Consider the following 20956-nt stretch of genomic DNA (forward strand, 5'->3'; position numbering starts at 1 on the left):
CAGCAACATCTCCTCATCACTGACCCTCAACACTGGAGCCCCGCAGGGCTGTGTTCTCAGCCCACTACTGTATTCCCTGTACACACATGACTGTGTGGCAACACATAACTCCAATGCCATCATTAAGTTTGCTGATGACACGACGGTGGTAGGTCTGATCACTGACAATGATGAAACAGCCTACAGAGAGGAGGTGCACACTCTGACACACTGGTGTCAGGAGCACAACCTCTCCCTCAACGTCAGTAAGACAAAGGAGCTTGTGGTGGACTTCAGAAGAAAAGACAGAGAACACAGTCCAATCACCATCAATGGAGCACCAGTGGAGAGAGTCAGCAGCTTCAAGTTCCTGGGTGTCCACATCACTGAGGAACTCACATGGTCCGTCCACACTGAAGTCGTTGTGAAGAAGGCTCATCAGCGCCTCTTCTTCCTGAGACGGCTGAGGAAGTTTGGAATGAACCGTCACATCCTCACACAGTTCTACACCTGCACTGTGGAGAGCATCCTGACTGGCTGTATCTCCGCCTGGTACGGCAATAGCACCGCCCACAACCGCAAAGCACTGCAAAGGGTGGTGCGAACTACCAAACACATCATCGGAGGTGAGCTTCCCTCCCTCCAGGAAATATATACAAGGCGGTGTGTGAAAAAAGCTCGGAGGATCATCAGAGACTCCAGCCACCCGAGCCATGGGCTGTTCTCACTGCTACCATCAGGCAGGCGGTATCGCAGCATCAGGACCCGCACCAGCCGACTCCATGACAGCTTCTTCCCCCAAGCAATCAGACTTCTGAACTCTTGATCTCCCACGATCAAAATACATCAGCCCTGCACTTTATTACTCTTTTATCTCACACCGGACTGTCATAAATTATATTACTGTTATTATATTATGTCTCTCTTAACAACTGACTATCAACCGACAGCCTGAATGTCAATACAGTACAATACTGTACATTCTATATATATATATATATATATATATATATATATATATATATATATATATATACTTTTTTATATATTTTTATTTTTTAATTTTTATTGAATAATGTGTATCTATATAGTATCTATATAGTAAAAAACAAAAAAACAAAAACAGCATATTGTATACTGTACAGTGTATGTTATTATTTGTATATTGTTGAGTGTAATTATGTGTATAACAGATGTTTAAATTGTGTTGTGTTAATTTGATGTTTTAAGTTGTGTAATTATGTATAACAGATGTTTAAATTGTGTTGTGTTAATTTGATGTTTTAAGTTGAGTGTAATTATGTGTATAACAGATGCTTAAATTGTGTTGTGTTAATGTGATGTTTTAAGTTGAGTGTAATTATGTATAACAGATGTTTAAATTGTGTTGTGTTAATGTGATGTTTTAAGTTGAGTGTAATTATGTATAACAGATGTTTAAATTGTGTTGTGTTAATGTGATGTTTTAAGTTGAGTGTAATTATGTGTATAACAGATGTTTAAATTGTGTTGTGTTAATGTGATGTTTTAAGTTGAGTGTAATTATGTATAACAGATGTTTAAATTGTGTTGTGTTAATTTGATGTTATTGTAAATTGGTATATGTCTCATCACTGTCACGACTGCTATGTTGATCGGAACTGCACCCAAGAATTTCACACACCATTGCACTTGTGTATATGGCTGTGTGACAATAAAGTGATTTGATTTGATTTGATATATATATATATATATATATATATATATATATACAGGGTTGGGAGGGTTACTTTTGAAATGTATTCCACTACAGATTACACAATACATATTGTAAAATGTAATTTGTAACATATTCTGTTAGATTACTCAAGGTCAGTAACATAATCTAAATACTTTGGATTACTTCTTCAGCACTGGTAGATTTATTCACTTGTTTTGACTATAACAACACTCTGCCAGTACAGTAAGACAAAATACACATGTTAAAAATACATAAATACCTAAATATCTTATGCAGTGTTGTTTCTAAAACAAGATTAATTAAATTGATCTTGTTTTAAGGATTGTTAGATATTTTTACAGGAAAACAATACAAAAATTATTATCAAGAATATGATTTTTGCCCTAATATCAAAGGTCTTACTAGAAAAAAAGAAATTATGATCCAACGTGAATTTTCCTGATAAAAAAAAATGATTGTATCTGGTAACGTGTGCATGTAAAATGGCTAGAAAAAGCATTTTAGCTTAGCGTAAAGCTGACAATTTACACAAGGTTTAATTCTATTTCTTCTGCTCCAAACTTCAAACTTACTTCTCTGTCTGCTCGTATGAATGTAACACATCATAAGAAAGTGTTTCACCGCTGTTCAAATGCACTTTGGATCGCATCATTTATATGTATAAATGTTTTCCATCTGAAAGGACTAAATATTAAATGAAACAAATGACAATAAAATGCAAAGTAATCTCTTCAGTAATCAAAATACTTTTTGAATGTAACTGTATTCTAATTACCAATTATTTAAATTGTAACTGTAGTGGAATACAGTTACTTATATTTTGTATTTTAAATACGTAATCCCGTTACATGTATTCCGTTACTGCCCAACCCTATATATATATATATATATAATTTTACTTGTAATCAGCCTTTAAAAGTAAGGAATAGACAGCAAGACACTGTCTAAACTCCACCCATTCCAAAGAAGGTGTGTGATGCATGTAACAGGCACTGTGTCACTGATACTATGGGAGTGTGTATTCCAAAATAAACTTGTCAGTCTAGTCAACATTCACAGTCAGAGAAGAGAGGCTGCCCTCCACAATCAAAACAGACACACGTGAGTCTGCCTTTTGCATCATATCCACCACAACAAAAAACAAAATAAGAGGTGTAAGTCTTAGGATTCAAGACAGCATAATGACATTACATTACCGTGCTAACTTTAAATCTATGTTAGAGAGACCATATGAATGACACTGAGCCATTTAAGTTTTATTATTTAAGCATTATTTATGCTTTTGTTAAAATTTGAATCTGTCAGAAAACCAGTTGGACCAAAACGTGCCTTTCTTAAAAAGGTCTAGTCACCTTAATCTGAGGCTACGTTCTCTGGGTTAAAATCTGAGTCAAACGTCTGCAAAAATAATTCCCGAAGCTGTCAATTATTGTGACATTTTAGCTTTTGAGTGAATGTAGCAATTATTTGGTTAATAATTAACAGTGTTAATAAACAGAACTTCAGAGTCAATTCATTATTATTGTTTGAACAGAGCTTTTCCATTTTGTTTTACAGAGTAACTGGAGTTTGCCTTTAATGATTGCTACTTTTTTCTCTATAGTTCATGCTATGTATATATATGTGTGTGTGTGTTTACTGTCTTATAAAAAATAAAGCAAGAGATGACAGGAGCACATTTTTGGACTTGCTTATTATTGATGTGGATTCTGGATGACACAAATGGGAAAACTCCAGGTAAGATTGGTCTCCCTTATTTTTCACAAACAGACCCTCTAGTGACGAAATTCTTCACCTCTGTTAAACAACATTTCCAATTATCTATTGGTCTATGTGAACAAGTCAGAGTCTCAGAAAAGCTATAAACTAATTTCACATGCACGAATGTGAGACCATTGGAGTCAAAGTACTGGGTAAGAGAAACAGAGGATTTTGCTTTATGAAAAACAACTAAAAGGAACACAAAGTGTCAGTAAATGGGCATTAGAATCATCATAACCTCATTTGTTCTCATCAAGAACTTTAAAAGATTAAGAACTTTCAAGAAGATTAGAATACAAGGATTCAATGGGGGTGAGTTTCTTTATCTTTGTCTTAGGTTAGGTTGCTTAAACTTTAAAAAACAGCATTTAGGTGGCTGGAGCACTAATTCAGCACACATTAGGTCTTTATTACCTTGCATTACTGGTGTAGAATTCAAATAAGACAAGCTTAAAGGTCTTGTGAATTGTTTTGTGAGTATGTCTGTCACCCAAAACATTGACCTGTTTAATTGCCTGATGGTTATCGGTCACCTGGGAAACCAGCATTTCAGCCCTGTTGTCAATACTTTTTGACCTATGACCCAAATATTTTCATGGCAACTTTAAGATCTCAAGATGTTCTCAGAGATTGACTCAACACCAAAGAACAGGTTATGCCCTCTAACAGACAAACAGATTTCGATATTACTTTTGAGTTTGAAGTTTAGACAAGATGAGAAATATTTGACATTTAAATTCCTTATGAGTTCAAATGATTCAGAGTGATTATGTTCACCTATGCTGTAGGACAAATAAATGCCCTCAAAGCTTAAAAAAACACATCCTATTACAAGCAACACCTTAGAGCTTTCTCCTTACCGCACCTTCAGATGTCGAAGTAACCTGCATGTTCTCAGAAGACTGTGTCCTTCCCTGCCTCTTTGAACCAGTTGGAGATGAGATCATATACTGGTTCCGACAGAATGTTCTAATCCACAGTTATAAACAAGGAAGTGGCCTGCTTGATCAGCTGGACCAAATCTACAAAGACAGAACATCACTATTTACTGACTTAATTTCCTTTGGTAATGCTTCTCTTCATGTCCCAAAATGCGGGCCAAAAGATAGAGGGAAGTACAAGTGCCTTGTTACCAACGGTAAAGAGAAGAGTGAGCACTTCTTCATAGTCAAAGTGAAAGGTGGGCTATCACAACTTAATATTATAGAGAGAATACTGCACAGTTATTCTACAGTGGCCCCAAAAAGTATTGAACAGTCAATACTGACCATCTAATTTGTCAAACATAGCTACAGTGGCAAGAAAAAGTATGTGAACCCTTTGGAATTAGCTGGTTGCTTTAATTGGTCATAAAATGTAATCTCATCTTCATCAAAGTCACGAGTATAGACAAACACAATGTGCTTAAGCTAACAACACACTAACAATTACAATCTTTCATGTTTCATTGAACACATTCCATTAAACAGTCACAGTGCTGTGGAAAAAGTAAGTGAACCATTGGATTTAATAACTGGTCAGTCCTCCTTTGGCAGCAATAACCTCAACCAAGCATATGGTTGGTTATGGATTAGACCTGCACAAGATTCAGAAGTTTTTTGACCATTCTTCCTTACATAACTGTTTCAGCTCAGCCACTTTCTTAGGATGTCTGGTGTGAACAGCTCTCTTGAGGTCATTCCACAGCATCTCTATTGGGTTAAGGTCTGGGCTCTGATTGGGCAACTCTAAAAAGGTGGATTTTCTTCTTTTTTTTAAGCTATTCTGTAGTGGATTTACTTCAGTGTTTAAGGACATTGCCTTGTTGCATCCTTTTTACGCCATACACAGTGCTGCAGGTTCTTCCCAAACAATTCAACCTTTGCTTCATCAGTCCACAAAACAGTTTTCCAGTAGCATTGGGGAATGTCAAGGTGGTCTTTGGCAAACTTCAGGTGCACAGCAAAGTTTTATTGGAAAGCAACGGCTTCCTTGGTGGTGTCCTGCCATGGATACCATGCCTGTTTAATGTTTTCCATATATTAGACTCAAGAACAGAGATGTTAACCAGTTCCAATGATTCCTTCAAGTCTTTAGCTGTCACTCCAGAGTTCATTTTTACCTCACTGAGCATTCTGCATTTACATTTATGCATTTGGCAGACGCTTTTATCTAAAGCGACTTACAGTGTACTTATTACAGGGACAATACCCCCGGAGCAACCTGGAGTTAAGTGCCTTGCTGGACACAATGTTGGTGGCTGTGGGGATTGAACCAGCAACCTTCGGATTACCAGTTATGTGCTTTAGCCCACTACGCCACCACCACTCACTGCACTGCACAGACATCTCACTGCATTGGCTCTTTGAGTCACATTGGCTGGATGGCCACTTCTAGGGAGAGTAGCCACAGTACTAAATCGTCTCCATTTATAGACAATTTCTCTACTTGTGGACAGATGAATATCTAAGCTTTTCGAGATAACTTTGTAACCCTTTCCAGCTTTATGCAAAGCAACAATTCTTGATCTTTGGTCTTCTGAGATTGCGAGGCCTGGTCCACATCAGCAGATGCTTTTTGTGAATAGCAAACTCAAAATGTTTGAGTGCTTTTTATAAGTAAAAATAGCTCTAAACTACACCTCCAATCTCGTTTTGGATGCCAGGTTTGCCAACTCCTGACTCTAATTAGCTTTTGTTGACATCATCAGCCTAGGGGTTCACATACTTTTTCCCCAACCTAATGATGTATACAATATGTACAAGAACAATACAATAATTTGTGTGTTATTAGTTAAACAATACAGACTATTGTAATTTAGATGAAGATCAAACCAGATTTAAGACAAATTTATACACAAATGCAGATAATTCCAAAGAGTTCACATACTTTTTCTTGCCACTGTAATATCACCTGATGAACTTTAAAAAGTTAAAAATAAACTAAATTTGACAGTCATTGCAGATGATTTGAAAATCATAGCAACTCCAACAACAAATGCCTGCTTGTCATTCCAGCCACTATCAAGTCTGTTACCCTCGAAACGACACGTCTCAGTGGTTACGAGGAAGTCAAATGCTCCACGCGAGACGTCTATCCTGCTCCCCGTGTAACCTTGTTCACTGAGCCAGATGTTCTGCCAGATGCCCTCCAACCTTCCACCCGCAAAGTGGCTGACACGCAGGGCCTGTACTTGGTTGAAAGTAAGCTCAGGAAGTTGAAAGACCGAGATGATCTGACCTACATCTGCCTTGTCCAATCATTCTACAGGTCTCAGATATGGAGGTCGTCGCTGCAGGAGAAAGGTTTTATCTCACAGAGTAAATTCTTAAATGTCTGGACAAGTTACACTGAATTTCATCATCATTATTACATGGCATTGCATCACCAGAAACTACATTAACACCATTCATGTTTCACAGACTAAACAATTACATGCAGGCAGCAGTGTTGGGAAAACTACTTAAAACTGTAGCTCGCCAAGCTGCACGGTACTCATGAAGTAGCAAAACTACAGTAAAACTACTCTTTTGATAAACTACGTAAACATATAACTATAAACTTTCAGATGATATGATTTACAATTTAATGAGAACAGCATTTCTCTGTTTAAAAAAACTGATTATTTTAAAATAACTTAATTTTAATTAGGGTGACAGCATTAGGCCTACACACTTAACAGGTACATTTATATTAATTACAAATAAAACAATAGAGTGCACCTGAGCCAAAAATATAGTGATGAAGAGCTGCGTTTAATGAATATTTTGCTATTTTAAAAAAAATGCCAAATGCAGTGCCTCACTGGAACCCAGATTTGTGCTTTTGTTTTTTTTTAAAGAAAAGGAGGGGCAAGTCAAAAAAAAATTTGTTGTAATCAATATTATGCCACAAATGCTGTAGATTTAACTTAATTTGTATTGAACCCAGAATTTTACTTTAATTGATTCTTCTTTTTTTATTCATTTTAATGAATTAAACAAACAATCTGATTCAGATTTACTAAACGAATCAGACTTGTCAAAGCTACGCATGAGGAAAAGGACAGTTTCTACTGAAAATGTAGTTAAAGTTATAGCGTCGCTACTTTTAGTTAGTTACTCCCCAACACTGACAGGTAATTCAATTGTTTCAATCACCTTTAAATTAGTTACCAGCTTAAACAATTCTCAACTTTAAACTTGGACAGAAATATACAGTGTTGAGGGTCAGGACCTTATCATACCTTGCGAGGCCCCATGGAACCTGCAGAACTTCACACTGACTTGGTCCTTCATCAAAGAACACAAGTCCTCAACCATCTTCACCTATGATAGTTTCACACAGCTGAGCTCCAGTGTGTGGGAGGAAAAGTTGCAACTATCATCCCACAGTGATGGGGATGGTTCACTACAGCTACGCAGTCCACTGAGACTAGAAAACACCGGCACGTACAACTGTATCCTATCTGCTTTCCAGACCAAACATGAAGTCCATACAAAGCTCAACATCATTCCAATGACTGGTGAGAGCTCATTATATTCTGAAATGCACCATCATAAACTCCATATAGTCTACAACATTTTTTATTTTTTGTAATGAAATAAACTTCCCAACAAAAGCTTATTTTAATATATAATGTAATTAATTGTTTTCTTTGAAGGAAAAAAACCTAATAGTTCAGACTCTTTAATATGATGAGACATTTAAAGCTGTAAAATAGTTGCACACCCATTAACCAATTGAAACCGGCCTGTTTGTTAATATGCTTCAAGTTTGATAATAATTTTTGTATTGTTTTCCTGTAAAAATATCTAAAAATCTTTAAAACAAGATCGATTAGGTTTTTCAGAGAATGTATTTTTAACATGTGTATTTTGTCTTACTGTACTGGCAGAGTTTTTATAGTCAAAACAAGTGAAAAAAAATCTACCAGTGCTGAACAAGTAATCCAAAGAATTTAGAATACATTACTGACCTTGAGTAATCTAATGGAATACATTACAAATTACATTTTACAGCATGTATTCTGTAATCTGAAGTGGAATACATTTCAAAAGTAACCCTCCTAACCCTGCTTGTGGCTATACTTTTGAAACAGTGAGTATTTTAACACTTACAGATTGACCCCATTTAGTTTAATTGTAAGTGTCTCACTGGAACCCATATTTTTGCTTATTTTAAAGAAAAGGTTAACATCATGCCTATTGTTAGCAGGTGCTGTTACTTGAGCTCAGCTTGTATTGAAACCAGATTACTAATATAAACTACTCAAATCAAAAAGCTATACACCTTTTTCCTGAACGCAGAAGTGTTCCGATTCGACTACTTTCAATTTCCGGTCTCCAGTGTTTTCACTCACATTAGCGTATATTCTCAGCCAGTTAGGGAATAAAAGGGAATAAAACACATAGAAGAATATGTATATAAGGTCACAGGCCCGTCGGGCGGTGACTTAGTATGATATCCCTTTAGTGTGTATGAAAATGAATAACCCAACATGGTGAAAACCAGATGGGAAATTAATCTTAATCTGAGGATGTGTATGAGTCATATAATAATATAATTTAACCCCTTCTTACCAGAGGTAGCGAGGGAAGTTTTATTATTTTTATTGGAAGTGCTTGTGACTTCTAGTGGGAGGAAACTGGGTAGCGACCTACACAGGCGACTGTATTAAAATATAATAGGTAGCCTACCCGTGATAAGGGGTGCTGGAATAGTAAGTTCTGTAGACAGAGAGGACTCGTGAAGGGATGGAAACCATGTCTAGGTTATAAAACCTAGTGAACGTGTTTTGCAAAGACCATCCTGCTGCAAAGCATACATCCTGTAGGGATATACCATTTGTCCATGCCCATGAAGAGGCCATGCCTCTAGTTGAATGTGCCTTCAAGCCAATAGGGCATCTCACACCCTGTGATTCATAAGCTAGAGCGATCGCATTAACGATCCAGTGAGATAGCCTTTTTTTGGAGACGAACATGCCTTTTGTGCGTCTTCCATAACAAACAAAGAGCTGATCTTACCGTCTAAACTGACGAGTGCACTCCACATGCGTGTGCAATGCCCACACGGGGCATAATAAATGCGCTAACTGCTCCTCATCCAAATTAGACGGTGGAGAAGAGAAAGCTTGCAGGTGCACTATCTGAGCCCTAAGGGTGTGAAAAGCACCTTAGGCATATTGTCTTTTATTTTGGGTTTTGAAAGCCCGGGACCAAATTCCAGACATGAACTGTCAACCGACAGTGCATGTATATCGTCAACCCATTTGAGTGAGGCCAGAGCCAACAGCAGTGCCATCTTTAAAGAGAGCATACATAACTCAACGGATTCCAAAGGTTCGAACGGGGGCTTGTGAGCGACCTCAGCACCAGATTCAAATCCCTTGTTGGAACCATAGCAGGGTGAGGGGGGTTCAAGCACCTCGATCCCCAAGGGAACTTTATGATTAGATTGTGTCTGCCAATAGAGGAGCCAGCCTCTGGGGCGTGGAATGCAGAGATGGTCGCTACATAAACCTTAAGCGTTGACGGAGTAAGACCTGCGTCCAACCGCTCTTGAAGGAATGTAAGGATCTCTGGTATAGGGCAATTCACTGGGACTTTGCTGCGTAAAGAGCACCAGTCCACAAACACATGCCATTTTAGTGCATAGAGGCATTTTGTAGATGCGCTTTAGCCTGCAAAATGGTGTTTAATACAGACTGAGCCAATTCAGGCTTGTTCGTTGCACTCCGTTCAGGGGCCATACGTTTATGTTCCACAGCTCTGGCCCTGCGCTTGAGAGAGCAGATCCCTCCTCAGCAATATTTCCCGTGGAGGGCCGCCCAATATCTCCATCATTTCCAGAAACCATGATTGGTTGAGCCATTTTGGCGCAACCAACAGAACCGTTTCCTTGTCTTCTCGGACTTTGCTGATGACAGCGTGGAGGAGACATATTTGGGGAAATGCATATTTGTGTGTTGTCAGCCACTTGTGGGCCAAGGAGTCATGGAGGACATGGAATACCAAAGAGGGCAGTGGGCTGTCTCTGCGGAGGCAAACATGTCGATTTCCGCTTGCCGAACAGTTCCAAAATCCTCATAACTGTTTGAGGATGAAGTCTCCATTCCTCTGCCATCGGCCCCTGGTGCGACATCATGTCCGCTCCGCAGTTTAAATAGCCTGGGAAATATGTCACGCAGGAAGAGGAGATGGCGCGCACTCCACACGAGTAGGCGTTGTGCCAGGCTCAATATTGGTAGCGATTGAGTGCAGCCCTCACGATTTATGTACGCTACCACTGACATATTGTCTGAACGAATCAGAACGTGACGATTCACTATGTCGGAATGGAAAGTTTTCACCACTAAGAAGATGGCTAGCATTTCCAAGCAATGTGCCATGCTAGTTTCGCACCTGTCCAAGTGCTAAAAGCCAGGCGTCCATCGCACAGTGCACCCCAACCCATGTTGGATGCATCCATCGTCACCACTTTTCGTCTGAAAGTGTGCAACCATAAGAGAGAGAATTGTTTGTATGTGATCATTATGAACAGAACTCAATTCAAATATAGGTGAAGATAGGCCTGAGGCCACCGTCTTTCTGCGTTTTGATTTTTTTTTTTTTTTTTTTTTTTTAGGAAGAGAGAAAAAAATTTAAGACTTAGGCTCAGGAAGGAACTTCAAAATATTTTCTCTTCAAAAAACTTTTTTTTCTCTCTTCAAAAAAATGCATGCGGTACCAACCTTGGCCACCAGATGCCACTATCAGTAAACATGTAATCGTATGCTTTTAATGCTTTCTCTGTTGCTATATAGCTGAATAATACATTTATTATTTATTTAAGGGTTTGCAAATCTTAATCAAGACAAAATCAGGTTACATATGTTGTATGATATGGCATTCGTTGTCGTGTAACAACTGGAGTTATTTTTTTGTTTGAAATTGTTGGTCTTTCTAAACCATCTATGCCGTTTGCTCAGTGTTACATGGTGGAAGCGAAGGAATGTATTGAGGATAACGGGAAACATGGGGAAATTATTATTATGTCTGTCCTTTTGAAGTGTTAGGGGTACATCTGGTAATGTTAATATTGTTGTAAGTAATCTAATTTCTAAACGAAAAGATCATTTATAAATTAAATCCTCGTGACTGAACGGGATGTCATGTGAAGACTTTCATGGTGGAATTTAATTATAATATATTTTAATATAACAAGTTGTCTATGCATTTGAAACACACTGTCTACTGCAGAAGTGAAGAGTTCCAGATGAAGAATGTCAAATAAATATCCAAGTATTGTTGGTCTGTCTAAACATGAGCTAGACAGTTACGCCGATGTAAAATGCTCATCCCAAACAAATCGAATAAAGAAAAAAAAACTTTTTTTTTTTTTGAAGAGAGAAAAAAAATGTAGGAAGAGAGACATAAAAATAAGACTTAGGCTCAGGAAGGAAGTGAGACACAATTTTTTTTTTTTTTTTTTTTTTTTTTTACCTTGCGGTTCAGGGCTTCCGTAGTATACTGCAGCCTTAAAAGGACGCGACGTCCGGAGGACGCATCCTTCCAAACGAGACACAGCCTATAGTTTCCTTTACCGGAAACGTCATCAGGTCTTCTGAAGTCTCTCAAGTCATTAGAAGACGAGCACAAGTGTAAAACTATGAAGTACAAGCCTTGTTTTCTCTTTAAAAGAGATGATGTTTGTAATGTCTTTCATTCATAATTACCATGAAAGTGAAACAATCTTTTAAATATTTGAGCTGTTAAAAGTTTAAAATTGAGTCATAAGTGTCCCAATGTTCAGTGGTTCAGTACCCTTATACCAGTATTTCTGAATTCGTGTTCACGATATACTGATTCACGACATAGGGCGCTAGGGAGTTGATTAAGACACAGGGCTAATCATTTAGCAAAAAATAAATAAATAAATGTCACTAAACAAATGTGTTTGTTTCTGACCTCCAGCTAAAAGACTGCCTAAGAGCTCCCCCCAGTGGTGGATCCTTGCAGCTGTAATCACAGGTCTTGTAGTCGCTGCAGTTGCAGCAGTCATAGGATATGTAAAATGTAAAGGTATGGATTATCAGAAAAACTAAAAAACGAATTTATTTGGAAATTTTATCTTGATAATTTTTTCTTCATCCACCAATTCTTTCTTCTTTTAAACAGTTTCTTTGCCACAATCAAGTAGAACCCATGCAGAGGCTACAGAGATGCAACCAAGCATAGGTTTGTGCCCATAAATCTATGGTGGATGACACCTCATCTGACTTCACCGTATCAATTTTACAGATGTTTCTGCTCATTACAGTGACTATTATAAACCGTGGAGCTCCATCTGAGGAAAGCTGCTTAACAGAAGAGACATCCAACAGAAATACATGAGAAAACATGACAGGGGTTACAGAATAATCTACAGGACTCTTCCTATTTGAACCATCTCAGAGCCAAAAGTAATAGCTGACTGGTGTCTGCATAAAAAAAAATAAAATAAATAAAAAATAAAAAAAAGAGAGAGAGACCAAAGTGTATTTGTAATAATAATAATAATAATAGTACTAAAGCAAGATGTAGTAGGACTATACCTCAGACCTTATTCACATAGCACCATCTTTAATTTTTGATATTTTTGAATGATATATAGGCTTTGAGGGATTGAGACTCTACACTCTCTTCAATGGATTGTAGGCTAAAGTTGTTTAAAGTGTTTTGGATCGTTCATCTGACGAAACATAAACAAAACAAAAACAAAAAAACATCTTTCCAAAACATGTCAGTAAACAAACTTATACAGCGCATGCCACTGAATGTCTATCTCTCACAGCCTCCACTGAAAAAATAAATAAATAAATTGGAAACAATTTACATGCAGAAATTTCTACATTTAAATTTACTCACTTTTTTTGTACATGTTAGTCAAACAAAGTAGCACTGAATTAAGCCATGCTTTTATAAGTGTACTGGCATTTTGTCCCTTCCACAGGGAAGCTTAATGCATGCTTTGTAGTCTACTGGACAACATCACCTTGCTTTAATGGCTATAGAAACAATACACAGAGCTGCACACGCAGACCGAAACACTTGTTGCATAAAACACGATGACAGTAACCATCAACAGATTTTTATTTATTTATTATTATTTATTTATTTATTTATTTTTATCAATAACATGTAATTTTGAGTAGAAAATTGACTTCAGACTTCAAAAAAACAAGAAGTTACCAAACATAACAATAAAATAGGTGTAAATAAACTTGCAAACAGTGACTGTCTCGTTTGGAAGGCTGCGTGCTAGGTAGGACGCGTCCTTTGAAGGCTGCAGTATACCGAGTGTCCTCCTTTAAACAAGTATCATTTAAACGAGACGGCCTTCGTAGGACAAACGGAAACGGAACGTAACATGGTTGCTATGACAGCACGCCAATCTTTAACAAGCGCGAGCGCTTCGAGTGAGAAGGGAATGTATGAGGTAAATGTTAGGAGAGTTATAAAGATGTAAAGAGAAAAGAAAATAGATTTTACAGGTGTACTTTTAGTCTAATACTTTATTTTAATTATATATTAATATCATTACACATATTATATACTCTGCACCCATCTACTGAGGTACTTCAACTTGGGAATTAACATTACTTGCGTTTGAACATCATATTTATGGCCAAATTGGCGTCATTTGTTTTTTTTAGACATTTCCATTGAAGCAAAGAATTGTGGGTTGTGAGTGCCCACGAAGGATACACCTCATGCATCCTCCGAATTCCCATGAAAGAAGGTCGCACTCGAAGTGTCCTACTCACTTTTCTGAAACGAGACAGCCTTGATGACGTATGCGGCCGACAAACGCGACCTCCGGAGGACGCAGCCTTCCAAACGAGACACAGCCTGTGAAACTATGCAAGCTCATCAATTATTCAAGCCCGGTGCATTCTGGGAACACCAGCTTCGTTAGTTAAGTAAAATCTACTCAATTTAGGAAATAAATATGACAAGATTTTCCCTTTAAGATTCATAATGACGCATTGTAAAGATAACAAACAATCATAAATAATATTTACTTATAAGCTAGAGCATTAATTTGTACATGTTTAAATTGAGTACAAATATAGAATTTATTTAAGTTCAAACTTTAACTTATTCAAATTAGAAAGTACTTAATCTTTTCTGCTACATTTACTTCACCACAAAATTTTTTTTTTTCAGTGTCATTTTCACTCCAGTCAAAAATGTGATATGGCGCTATTGTGAATAAGGTCTATACTTTATCATGACACAACAACAGTCATGTGTTGACTTTATTTGTATTAAATTGCACTTGTTGTAAAAAAGTGACAATCTCACACATGAAAACTAAAGCAATTTTGTATGTCATTCTGGATAAGAACATCTTGCCAAATGCCTTAATTGTATAAATCCATATGAGGAAGATCTGGCAAAAGGAAGGAATTTAAAAGAATAATATTGTTCAAATTGCCAGTGTGTGCTTATTCAAGACCTAGTGCTTATTATTTTAATAATAGAGAAGTTTGCAAAAAAAAAAAAAAAAAATCAACAAAACCAAAGGAAATCTTAACCTTTATTTAGTGTTTATCAAAGGTTTCTTGTGCTAAAATCACAGATATTCTGTTTTCAGTCATGCAAATAAGGAAAAATTTAAGTATTATGCTGTGTACCTGTCAATGTAATGCATTGCAATTGCAGATTAACTCCTGCAAGGGCTCTTGAGCCAGTAGGAGGCAGCAAATATAATTTATAATGTAACCTATATATAATGTAACCTATTAGGTGTGCAAGGTTCATTTGGTGTTGTCATGATCTCTGAGTATTGCTAAAATGAATTATATCAAATACGACAATAGACAAATAGGTCAAACATAACCATCATTGTTTAAAAAATGCAGAATTCTTATAGAAAATTTATCTCAAGAATTTAAGCAGATTTTCTGAGAGATGACACCCTATACTATAACTAATTGTGGGAGGTTCCTATGAACAACAGGAATGAACTTGCGAAGCAAATTCAGTTTGTTCACAATGGCAGAGGCTTTTACTATGATGAGAATTAAAGAAAAAAGAAAATAGAACGTACTTGACAGACAAACTTCCGATCAATTACAAAAAAGGTTTATATTACTGTATGTGAATATGAAGCTGGTGATCAGGACTCTAATCTTGCTCTGGATTCTGCCTTTAACTTTGGAAGAAGGTAAGAAACATAACTATCTACTACCATTTATTCAAAAGCATGATCTCTCATCTCAGTCTTTATCTACAGTCATATCAGCACTGCCTCTGTTACAATTAATTAACTGTTGTACATAATCTATCAAATTTAAGTCATTTTATTGTACAATAATGGCATGGGTGGAATAGAGGGAGTGTTTATATCATTTATAAAGATCAAAATGAAGGTATTTTTACCCATATTTCACTGTCTAAATTATTAAAAAAAAAAAAAAAACAAATAGAAAATTTTAAGAGCAACATGTTTCTCACTTATGCTAATACTCTGATCCCTCACCAAATATTGCATGTGTGGAAAACTACAGAAAAATAATTTTTTAGACTATTTATTTAATTTTTAAACCCAAAATTAGCTAAAGGGTAACTTATAACAACAAAGCCATATAAGAGTTTGCCCTTTGATACATCACGCAAATGACTGCAGACCTTGTATGCAGTGTAGTCACAGATTAGTCACATGTTGTTTTGAATTCAAGGACACTATTATTTCTTAATTTCTCGATGTCTTTTTTTTAATTCAAAACAGGTAATCTAATGAACTCATACAAAAATAATATACTGTTTGTGGATAGGGGTGTCTTTAGTCTTTAGATAGACAGCACTGCCAAGTGCAGTTTTTAAATCCTCACTGTAATTTTGTTTGTCTACAGACATCCCTGTCACCTGTCTTTACTCTAGAGATTGTGTATTACCCTGCATGTCCAAATTCCCTAATATCATTCACTGGTATAAAGGTAAAGACGCAGTGCACACATTCTATGACAATAAAGACCAGCTGAAGTATCAGTTCGAGGCCTACAAGGGAAGAACATCGCTGTTCCCAGAAACTGAAATCAAAAATGGAAATGTATCACTTATGCTGAAAAATATCAAGATCCAAGATGAAGGGAGATACAGGTGCTACACTGCGAGTGACCAAACAAATGAGGAGACATATGTGGCCATGTCTGTATTAGGTGAGTATCTCAGACTGAATGTTTCCTTTAAAGGGACAGTTCACCCAACAAAGATAATTCGGTCATTTACTCATCTTCATGTTGTTCCAAACCTGTATAACTCACTTTCTTCCATGGAACATGAAAGAAGTTTTGAAGAATGTCACGCTGCGCTTTTCCATACAGTGAAAGTGGATGGCGAACAGGGGCTGTTGAGCTCCATAAAAGCACCATAAAAATGGTCCATACAACTATATGCAACTATACTATATTCCAAGTCTGAAGCTACTGTATATAATAGCTTTGAGTGAGGAACAGACAGAAAACAACAGACAGTTGTTCACTGTGAATCTTGCCTGATGGCTATGGTCATTGTTCACTTTCATTATTTGGAAAAGATCAGCTGCATTTCGCTATAAATATCACCTTTTGTGTTTAAAGAAGAAACTAAGTCATACAGATTTCACAAGACATGAGGGTTAGTAAATGATGAAAGAATTTTCATTTCTGAGCGAACTATTCCTTTAAACTCTGAAAGTTTTACACGATCATTTACACACATTTCTATAATGATATGAAATGGTATGACATTCTCAGTGACACAGTCTGGCTTGTAACAGTAGTGAAATGTTTTCATATTGTTTTAGCTCCAGTTAAATCAGTGGATATTACATTAAGAGATGATACAGTCATCTGCAACACCAGCGGAGTTTATCCAGAACCAGATGTGTTGTGGTTCACGGATCCCCTAGCAAAAGATCAATTGAACAATTACAACACAACAGATGAAAACCTGTTCACGGTGACCAGTGAAATTAAAAGAGGCTACATCAACAATAACTACACATATAACTGCTCAATAACCAATAAAGACAGGACAAAGACACACTATTCAGTCAGTTTAATACACCGAGGTAAGCTGGCAACTGCAAAATTCATACTGATATTTCAATTGCTATGTTACAGAAGTAATAAGGTTAGCTGGGTAGTGAATAATAAATGGGGAGCTATTTAGTATGATAATATCTTTTCTGATAGTGGTTGGGAATGGGATTGTTCCTAATCTCTTTAGTTTCTTTTTCCACTGCTACGTATTTCAGTGGAAGAAATATATGCAGAGGCAGAGATAAGACTCTGTGAGAATTAAGATTACGTATGGAGATTTCTGTTGTTGTTGCAGAAATCTCAGTGCGAGATGAGGTGACTCTGCCTTGTCGATTCACTAAGGACTTCAACTACATTCTCACTGTGAATTTTTCAATCACTGTTCTGAAATATGACAGCCAAACCTTTAAAAAACAAATCTCTGACCAGTTTGAAGGCAAGGTTGACATTTTGCCAGATGGGACAGTCAGACTTCATAATCTGAACACAGAACAACATTTAGGAACCTACATCTGCGAGAGCAGTACTGCTGAATCTAGATATATTGTACATACCGTAATCAAACAAGGTAAACAACCATTTCTACAAATCTAAAACGCTTCAAATTCTGTTCATCTACTAAATCAATCTAAAGACTAAACTAAATGGAAATCTAAATGGAAAACAGCTAAAAATGTGTTAAACATGGTCATAACACTTCATTCATCATTCAAATAGATTTAACATGCTTTTTTTTTCATACAGATGCGAGAACACATACAGCCTTAATTGTCCTCTCTGTCTTAGCAGTTATTACAACTGTCATTATTTGTGTTGTTGTAATATTAAGAAAGAGAAAACAGAGAAAAAAGTAAGGTGAGTCGTAAGGTGAGTTTACATTCTCGTCTATTTATCTATTATCTCATAATTCGATGAATAACTTTGAAAGTAACTACAAAACATTAGACAATAAAGATAGCCCAATTACTAAACACTTTAAACTTGTCATTCTAATGAATTTGCCCTCTTCTAATTTCACTTCCATACAATAACATGTCTCTTATCACAACAATAATCTTCAACAGGTGACACATTCATCTACCAATGGTAAAAATAAAACCGAGCTGGAACAATTGGCTGTGATCACCCAAATGAAACAACAGTAACCTGCTGTATGGCATCTCATAAAGTCTAATGAAGATGGATGAACAAACCCTTATACTCTACATTAAGAGGATTGCGATCAAGGAATGAAAAATAATTCCAGCACATCATCTTCAGTATTTATTTAGAACTTAGCAAAGATCTTTATACTGAAGATAGGATTATAAAATGTGGACTAGTCAGCTTGGAGACAAATAAGAGAACTTTGAGGAACAAGTCGTTTTTACTCTTTAGACAAGACATTTTACTCTTTAAGTGCTGACATGCCCTGTGTACTTGATTGACATCCCAAGCTCTGCCTTCATTCTCAAACTGAAGATCTTACAGATGACTTTATTGGTAAAGTCAAATGAACTGAACTTTTCACTGCAAACTTACTAACATTCAAGATAAAAAAAAAAAAAATCTCTCTTTAACTTTTAGGGGCCTTTTTTCCCCAACAGTCAAAATTTTTAAATATTTTACCTCTGTAAGAAATGGATAGCTTAGATTCTAATCTACATTCCTTTGTCTCAGCATGTGACGTATCAAACAAGTCCAAGAGCATTCCATAACCAATGCAGCCAAACAGCAAAACTATTAGATTCTTAAAGAGAACAAAAACAAAGATTGATAAAAACCACAGGACGCAGAAACTACTGTACACCAACACAGAAACTAGGAAAAATTGCTTCAAAGTTTTTTGATTGTCCAGCCAAATGTATTGTACATACACCTATGGTAATGCGTTGAATAGATATGTACATGAATCGTCTTTCTCATGACAGATCATAGTCTAAGAAACATAGTCTAAAAAAACTCAATTTTGTGCTGTTTTTTTTTTCTTTTTCCAATATGCTTTAAATTGCAAATTTTTCTAGTGCACATTTGTACACAAACTGAATGTTTTTGCACATACTACTGCTGTCTACAAACAAATTCAGAACTGTCAAGAACAACTTGTCTTCTCAGTATTCTACACTTTTTTTTTTATTATTGTGGGTCCATGAAGAATGTACAGTAAATACAGAAAAATATCATCTTTAAAAGATTGACATTAAATTACAATAAAAAAGAAAAAGAAAAAAAATTCTCCATCCACATTCCATAACAGGGCTTGGTAAAGCACTTTCAAGAAATGAAACTATAAAAAACTCTGAGTCAGGTACAGTAGGGACAATGATTAAATGTCATAAAGTACCTTATACCTTTGCTATGAAACTAAGAGACACACCTCCAGTTATAAAACAACAAAAACATGGTTAACAACATAATCTTAAGATTATATTTCCAAATAATATCAGAATTAGATAATGGAAAATAATTATTCTCTGTTAAAAAGGTTTAGTGGTCTTTGTTGTCAGCAACAAGTATAGTAAATTGATGATTATTTTCTTATTTCAGCCACTGGAATTTGGTTTGCAGTAAATTATTCTAAAATCTTACGGACAGCTGTGTAGGAGGTATGAAAATTCAGAACTAGTGCAGCATGTCTAGCATGTTTTAATATGAATTAAAAATTTGTTACATCAATATGAATCTAGTGATTGTTTTTGTTTCGTTTTTTACTCAAAATACAGCTTCAACATAATTTAGATTATTTTAGATTAGATTTAACTAAATTGCTTTTCACAGTCTATTTTATGAGGTTAATCATTTATCATACAGTGTGCCCCTGAAATTGAGTCACTTTGACAGACTGTGGAAATTGGTACATATGTTCAAACAGACACAATCGGCAATGGCAAGTCAAGTAAAAGTGAGCAGGCGCATCTCACTTTTCCTAAAATTCTGTTTGTACACCCTGAAAAACAAAGTACAAATGTAAGCCAATGTGTAGTTTCTCTTCATACCCAAATCATACAGTACATGGATTATAATGACAGTCCTGATTAATCATCTTGGCCACATGCATTCCAGTGACTGACAAAAAACAATGAAAAGTATGAAGTTTGTCAGGTTCTTTTAACAAAACAAAACCATGATGACAACAAAAGTCTCAACCCATTCCAGCCCTGAAACTAATGGATGAAATGCAATCTTGACATGACAAAGAAATGAGTACCATGCCCTTAGATTATGGTTTGTGTCATTCTGTGCCTATTGCATTAGCTTCCTGTAGCCTTATTACACTGATTTAAGTGCACATCATCTTGCGGTCTACAAAAATGCCTTTTTTAACCATTGATCTATCTAGTTTGAGTAATACACTGATTACAAACAAGTCATCTGGGTATTAAATAGAGAGTAAGAGAAACCAAAACCAGTCAAAGGCTTAAATGAACTTTTTTGTTCTAACTAATAAGGAATTCACACCTTGGACATGAATCAGCTTTACAGGTTATGTAAGGTTAGGACTGAGT

General features: G+C 36.2%; 2 protein-coding genes across 6 annotated transcripts; both read left to right on the top strand.

The window, feature by feature from the left end:
- The first annotated feature begins 2750 nt into the window (after positions 1-2750).
- hhla2b.1 (HERV-H LTR-associating 2b, tandem duplicate 1) lies at positions 2751-12878 on the top strand. 3 transcript variants are annotated; one of them, XM_051681912.1, is made up of 8 exons: positions 2751-2800; positions 3257-3436; positions 4332-4640; positions 6457-6744; positions 7629-7943; positions 12376-12483; positions 12580-12639; positions 12722-12878. In XM_051681912.1, exons 2-8 carry the CDS (start codon positions 3364-3366, stop codon positions 12793-12795), a joined length of 1227 nt encoding a protein of 408 aa, XP_051537872.1. In that variant the 5' UTR covers positions 2751-2800; positions 3257-3363; the 3' UTR covers positions 12796-12878. The 3 variants fall into 3 exon arrangements, with proteins under 3 accessions (XP_051537872.1, XP_051537874.1, XP_051537873.1); XM_051681913.1 differs by having other exon boundaries at positions 2767-2800; positions 3358-3436; XM_051681914.1 differs by lacking the exon at positions 4332-4640.
- A 2364-nt stretch (positions 12879-15242) lies between these two features.
- hhla2b.2 (HERV-H LTR-associating 2b, tandem duplicate 2) lies at positions 15243-20132 on the top strand. Of its 3 annotated transcripts, none has more exons than XM_051681917.1 (6): positions 15243-15613; positions 16386-16607; positions 17234-17500; positions 17767-18039; positions 18216-18338; positions 18536-20132. In XM_051681917.1, the coding sequence occupies exons 1-5, from the start codon at positions 15553-15555 to the stop codon at positions 18323-18325; spliced, it is 933 nt and encodes a 310-aa protein (XP_051537877.1). In that variant the 5' UTR covers positions 15243-15552; the 3' UTR covers positions 18326-18338; positions 18536-20132. The 3 variants fall into 3 exon arrangements, with proteins under 3 accessions (XP_051537877.1, XP_051537876.1, XP_051537875.1); XM_051681916.1 differs by having other exon boundaries at positions 15244-15613; positions 16302-16607; positions 18216-18326; XM_051681915.1 differs by having other exon boundaries at positions 15245-15613; positions 16302-16607.
- The last annotated feature ends 824 nt before the right edge of the window (positions 20133-20956 follow it).

The sequence above is a fragment of the Myxocyprinus asiaticus genome, chromosome 41 (genome assembly GCF_019703515.2).
Source record: "Myxocyprinus asiaticus isolate MX2 ecotype Aquarium Trade chromosome 41, UBuf_Myxa_2, whole genome shotgun sequence".
In the NCBI taxonomy this organism is placed as follows: domain Eukaryota; kingdom Metazoa; phylum Chordata; class Actinopteri; order Cypriniformes; family Catostomidae; genus Myxocyprinus; species Myxocyprinus asiaticus.

Excerpts from the sequence above, each read along its gene's own strand:
- hhla2b.1 (XM_051681912.1), top strand. The coding sequence starts at position 3,364 with ATGACAGGAGCACATTTTTGGACTTGCTTATTATTGATGTGGATTCTG. Across the intron at positions 3,437-4,331 it reads CACAAATGGGAAAACTCCAG|ATGTCGAAGTAACCTGCATG; the intron begins GTAAGATTGGTC and ends CCGCACCTTCAG. Across the intron at positions 12,484-12,579 it reads AGGATATGTAAAATGTAAAG|TTTCTTTGCCACAATCAAGT; the intron begins GTATGGATTATC and ends TCTTTTAAACAG.
- hhla2b.2 (XM_051681916.1), top strand. The coding sequence starts at position 15,553 with ATGAAGCTGGTGATCAGGACTCTAATCTTGCTCTGGATTCTGCCTTTA. Across the intron at positions 15,614-16,301 it reads GCCTTTAACTTTGGAAGAAG|ACATCCCTGTCACCTGTCTT; the intron begins GTAAGAAACATA and ends GTTTGTCTACAG. Across the intron at positions 17,501-17,766 it reads AGTCAGTTTAATACACCGAG|AAATCTCAGTGCGAGATGAG; the intron begins GTAAGCTGGCAA and ends TTGTTGTTGCAG.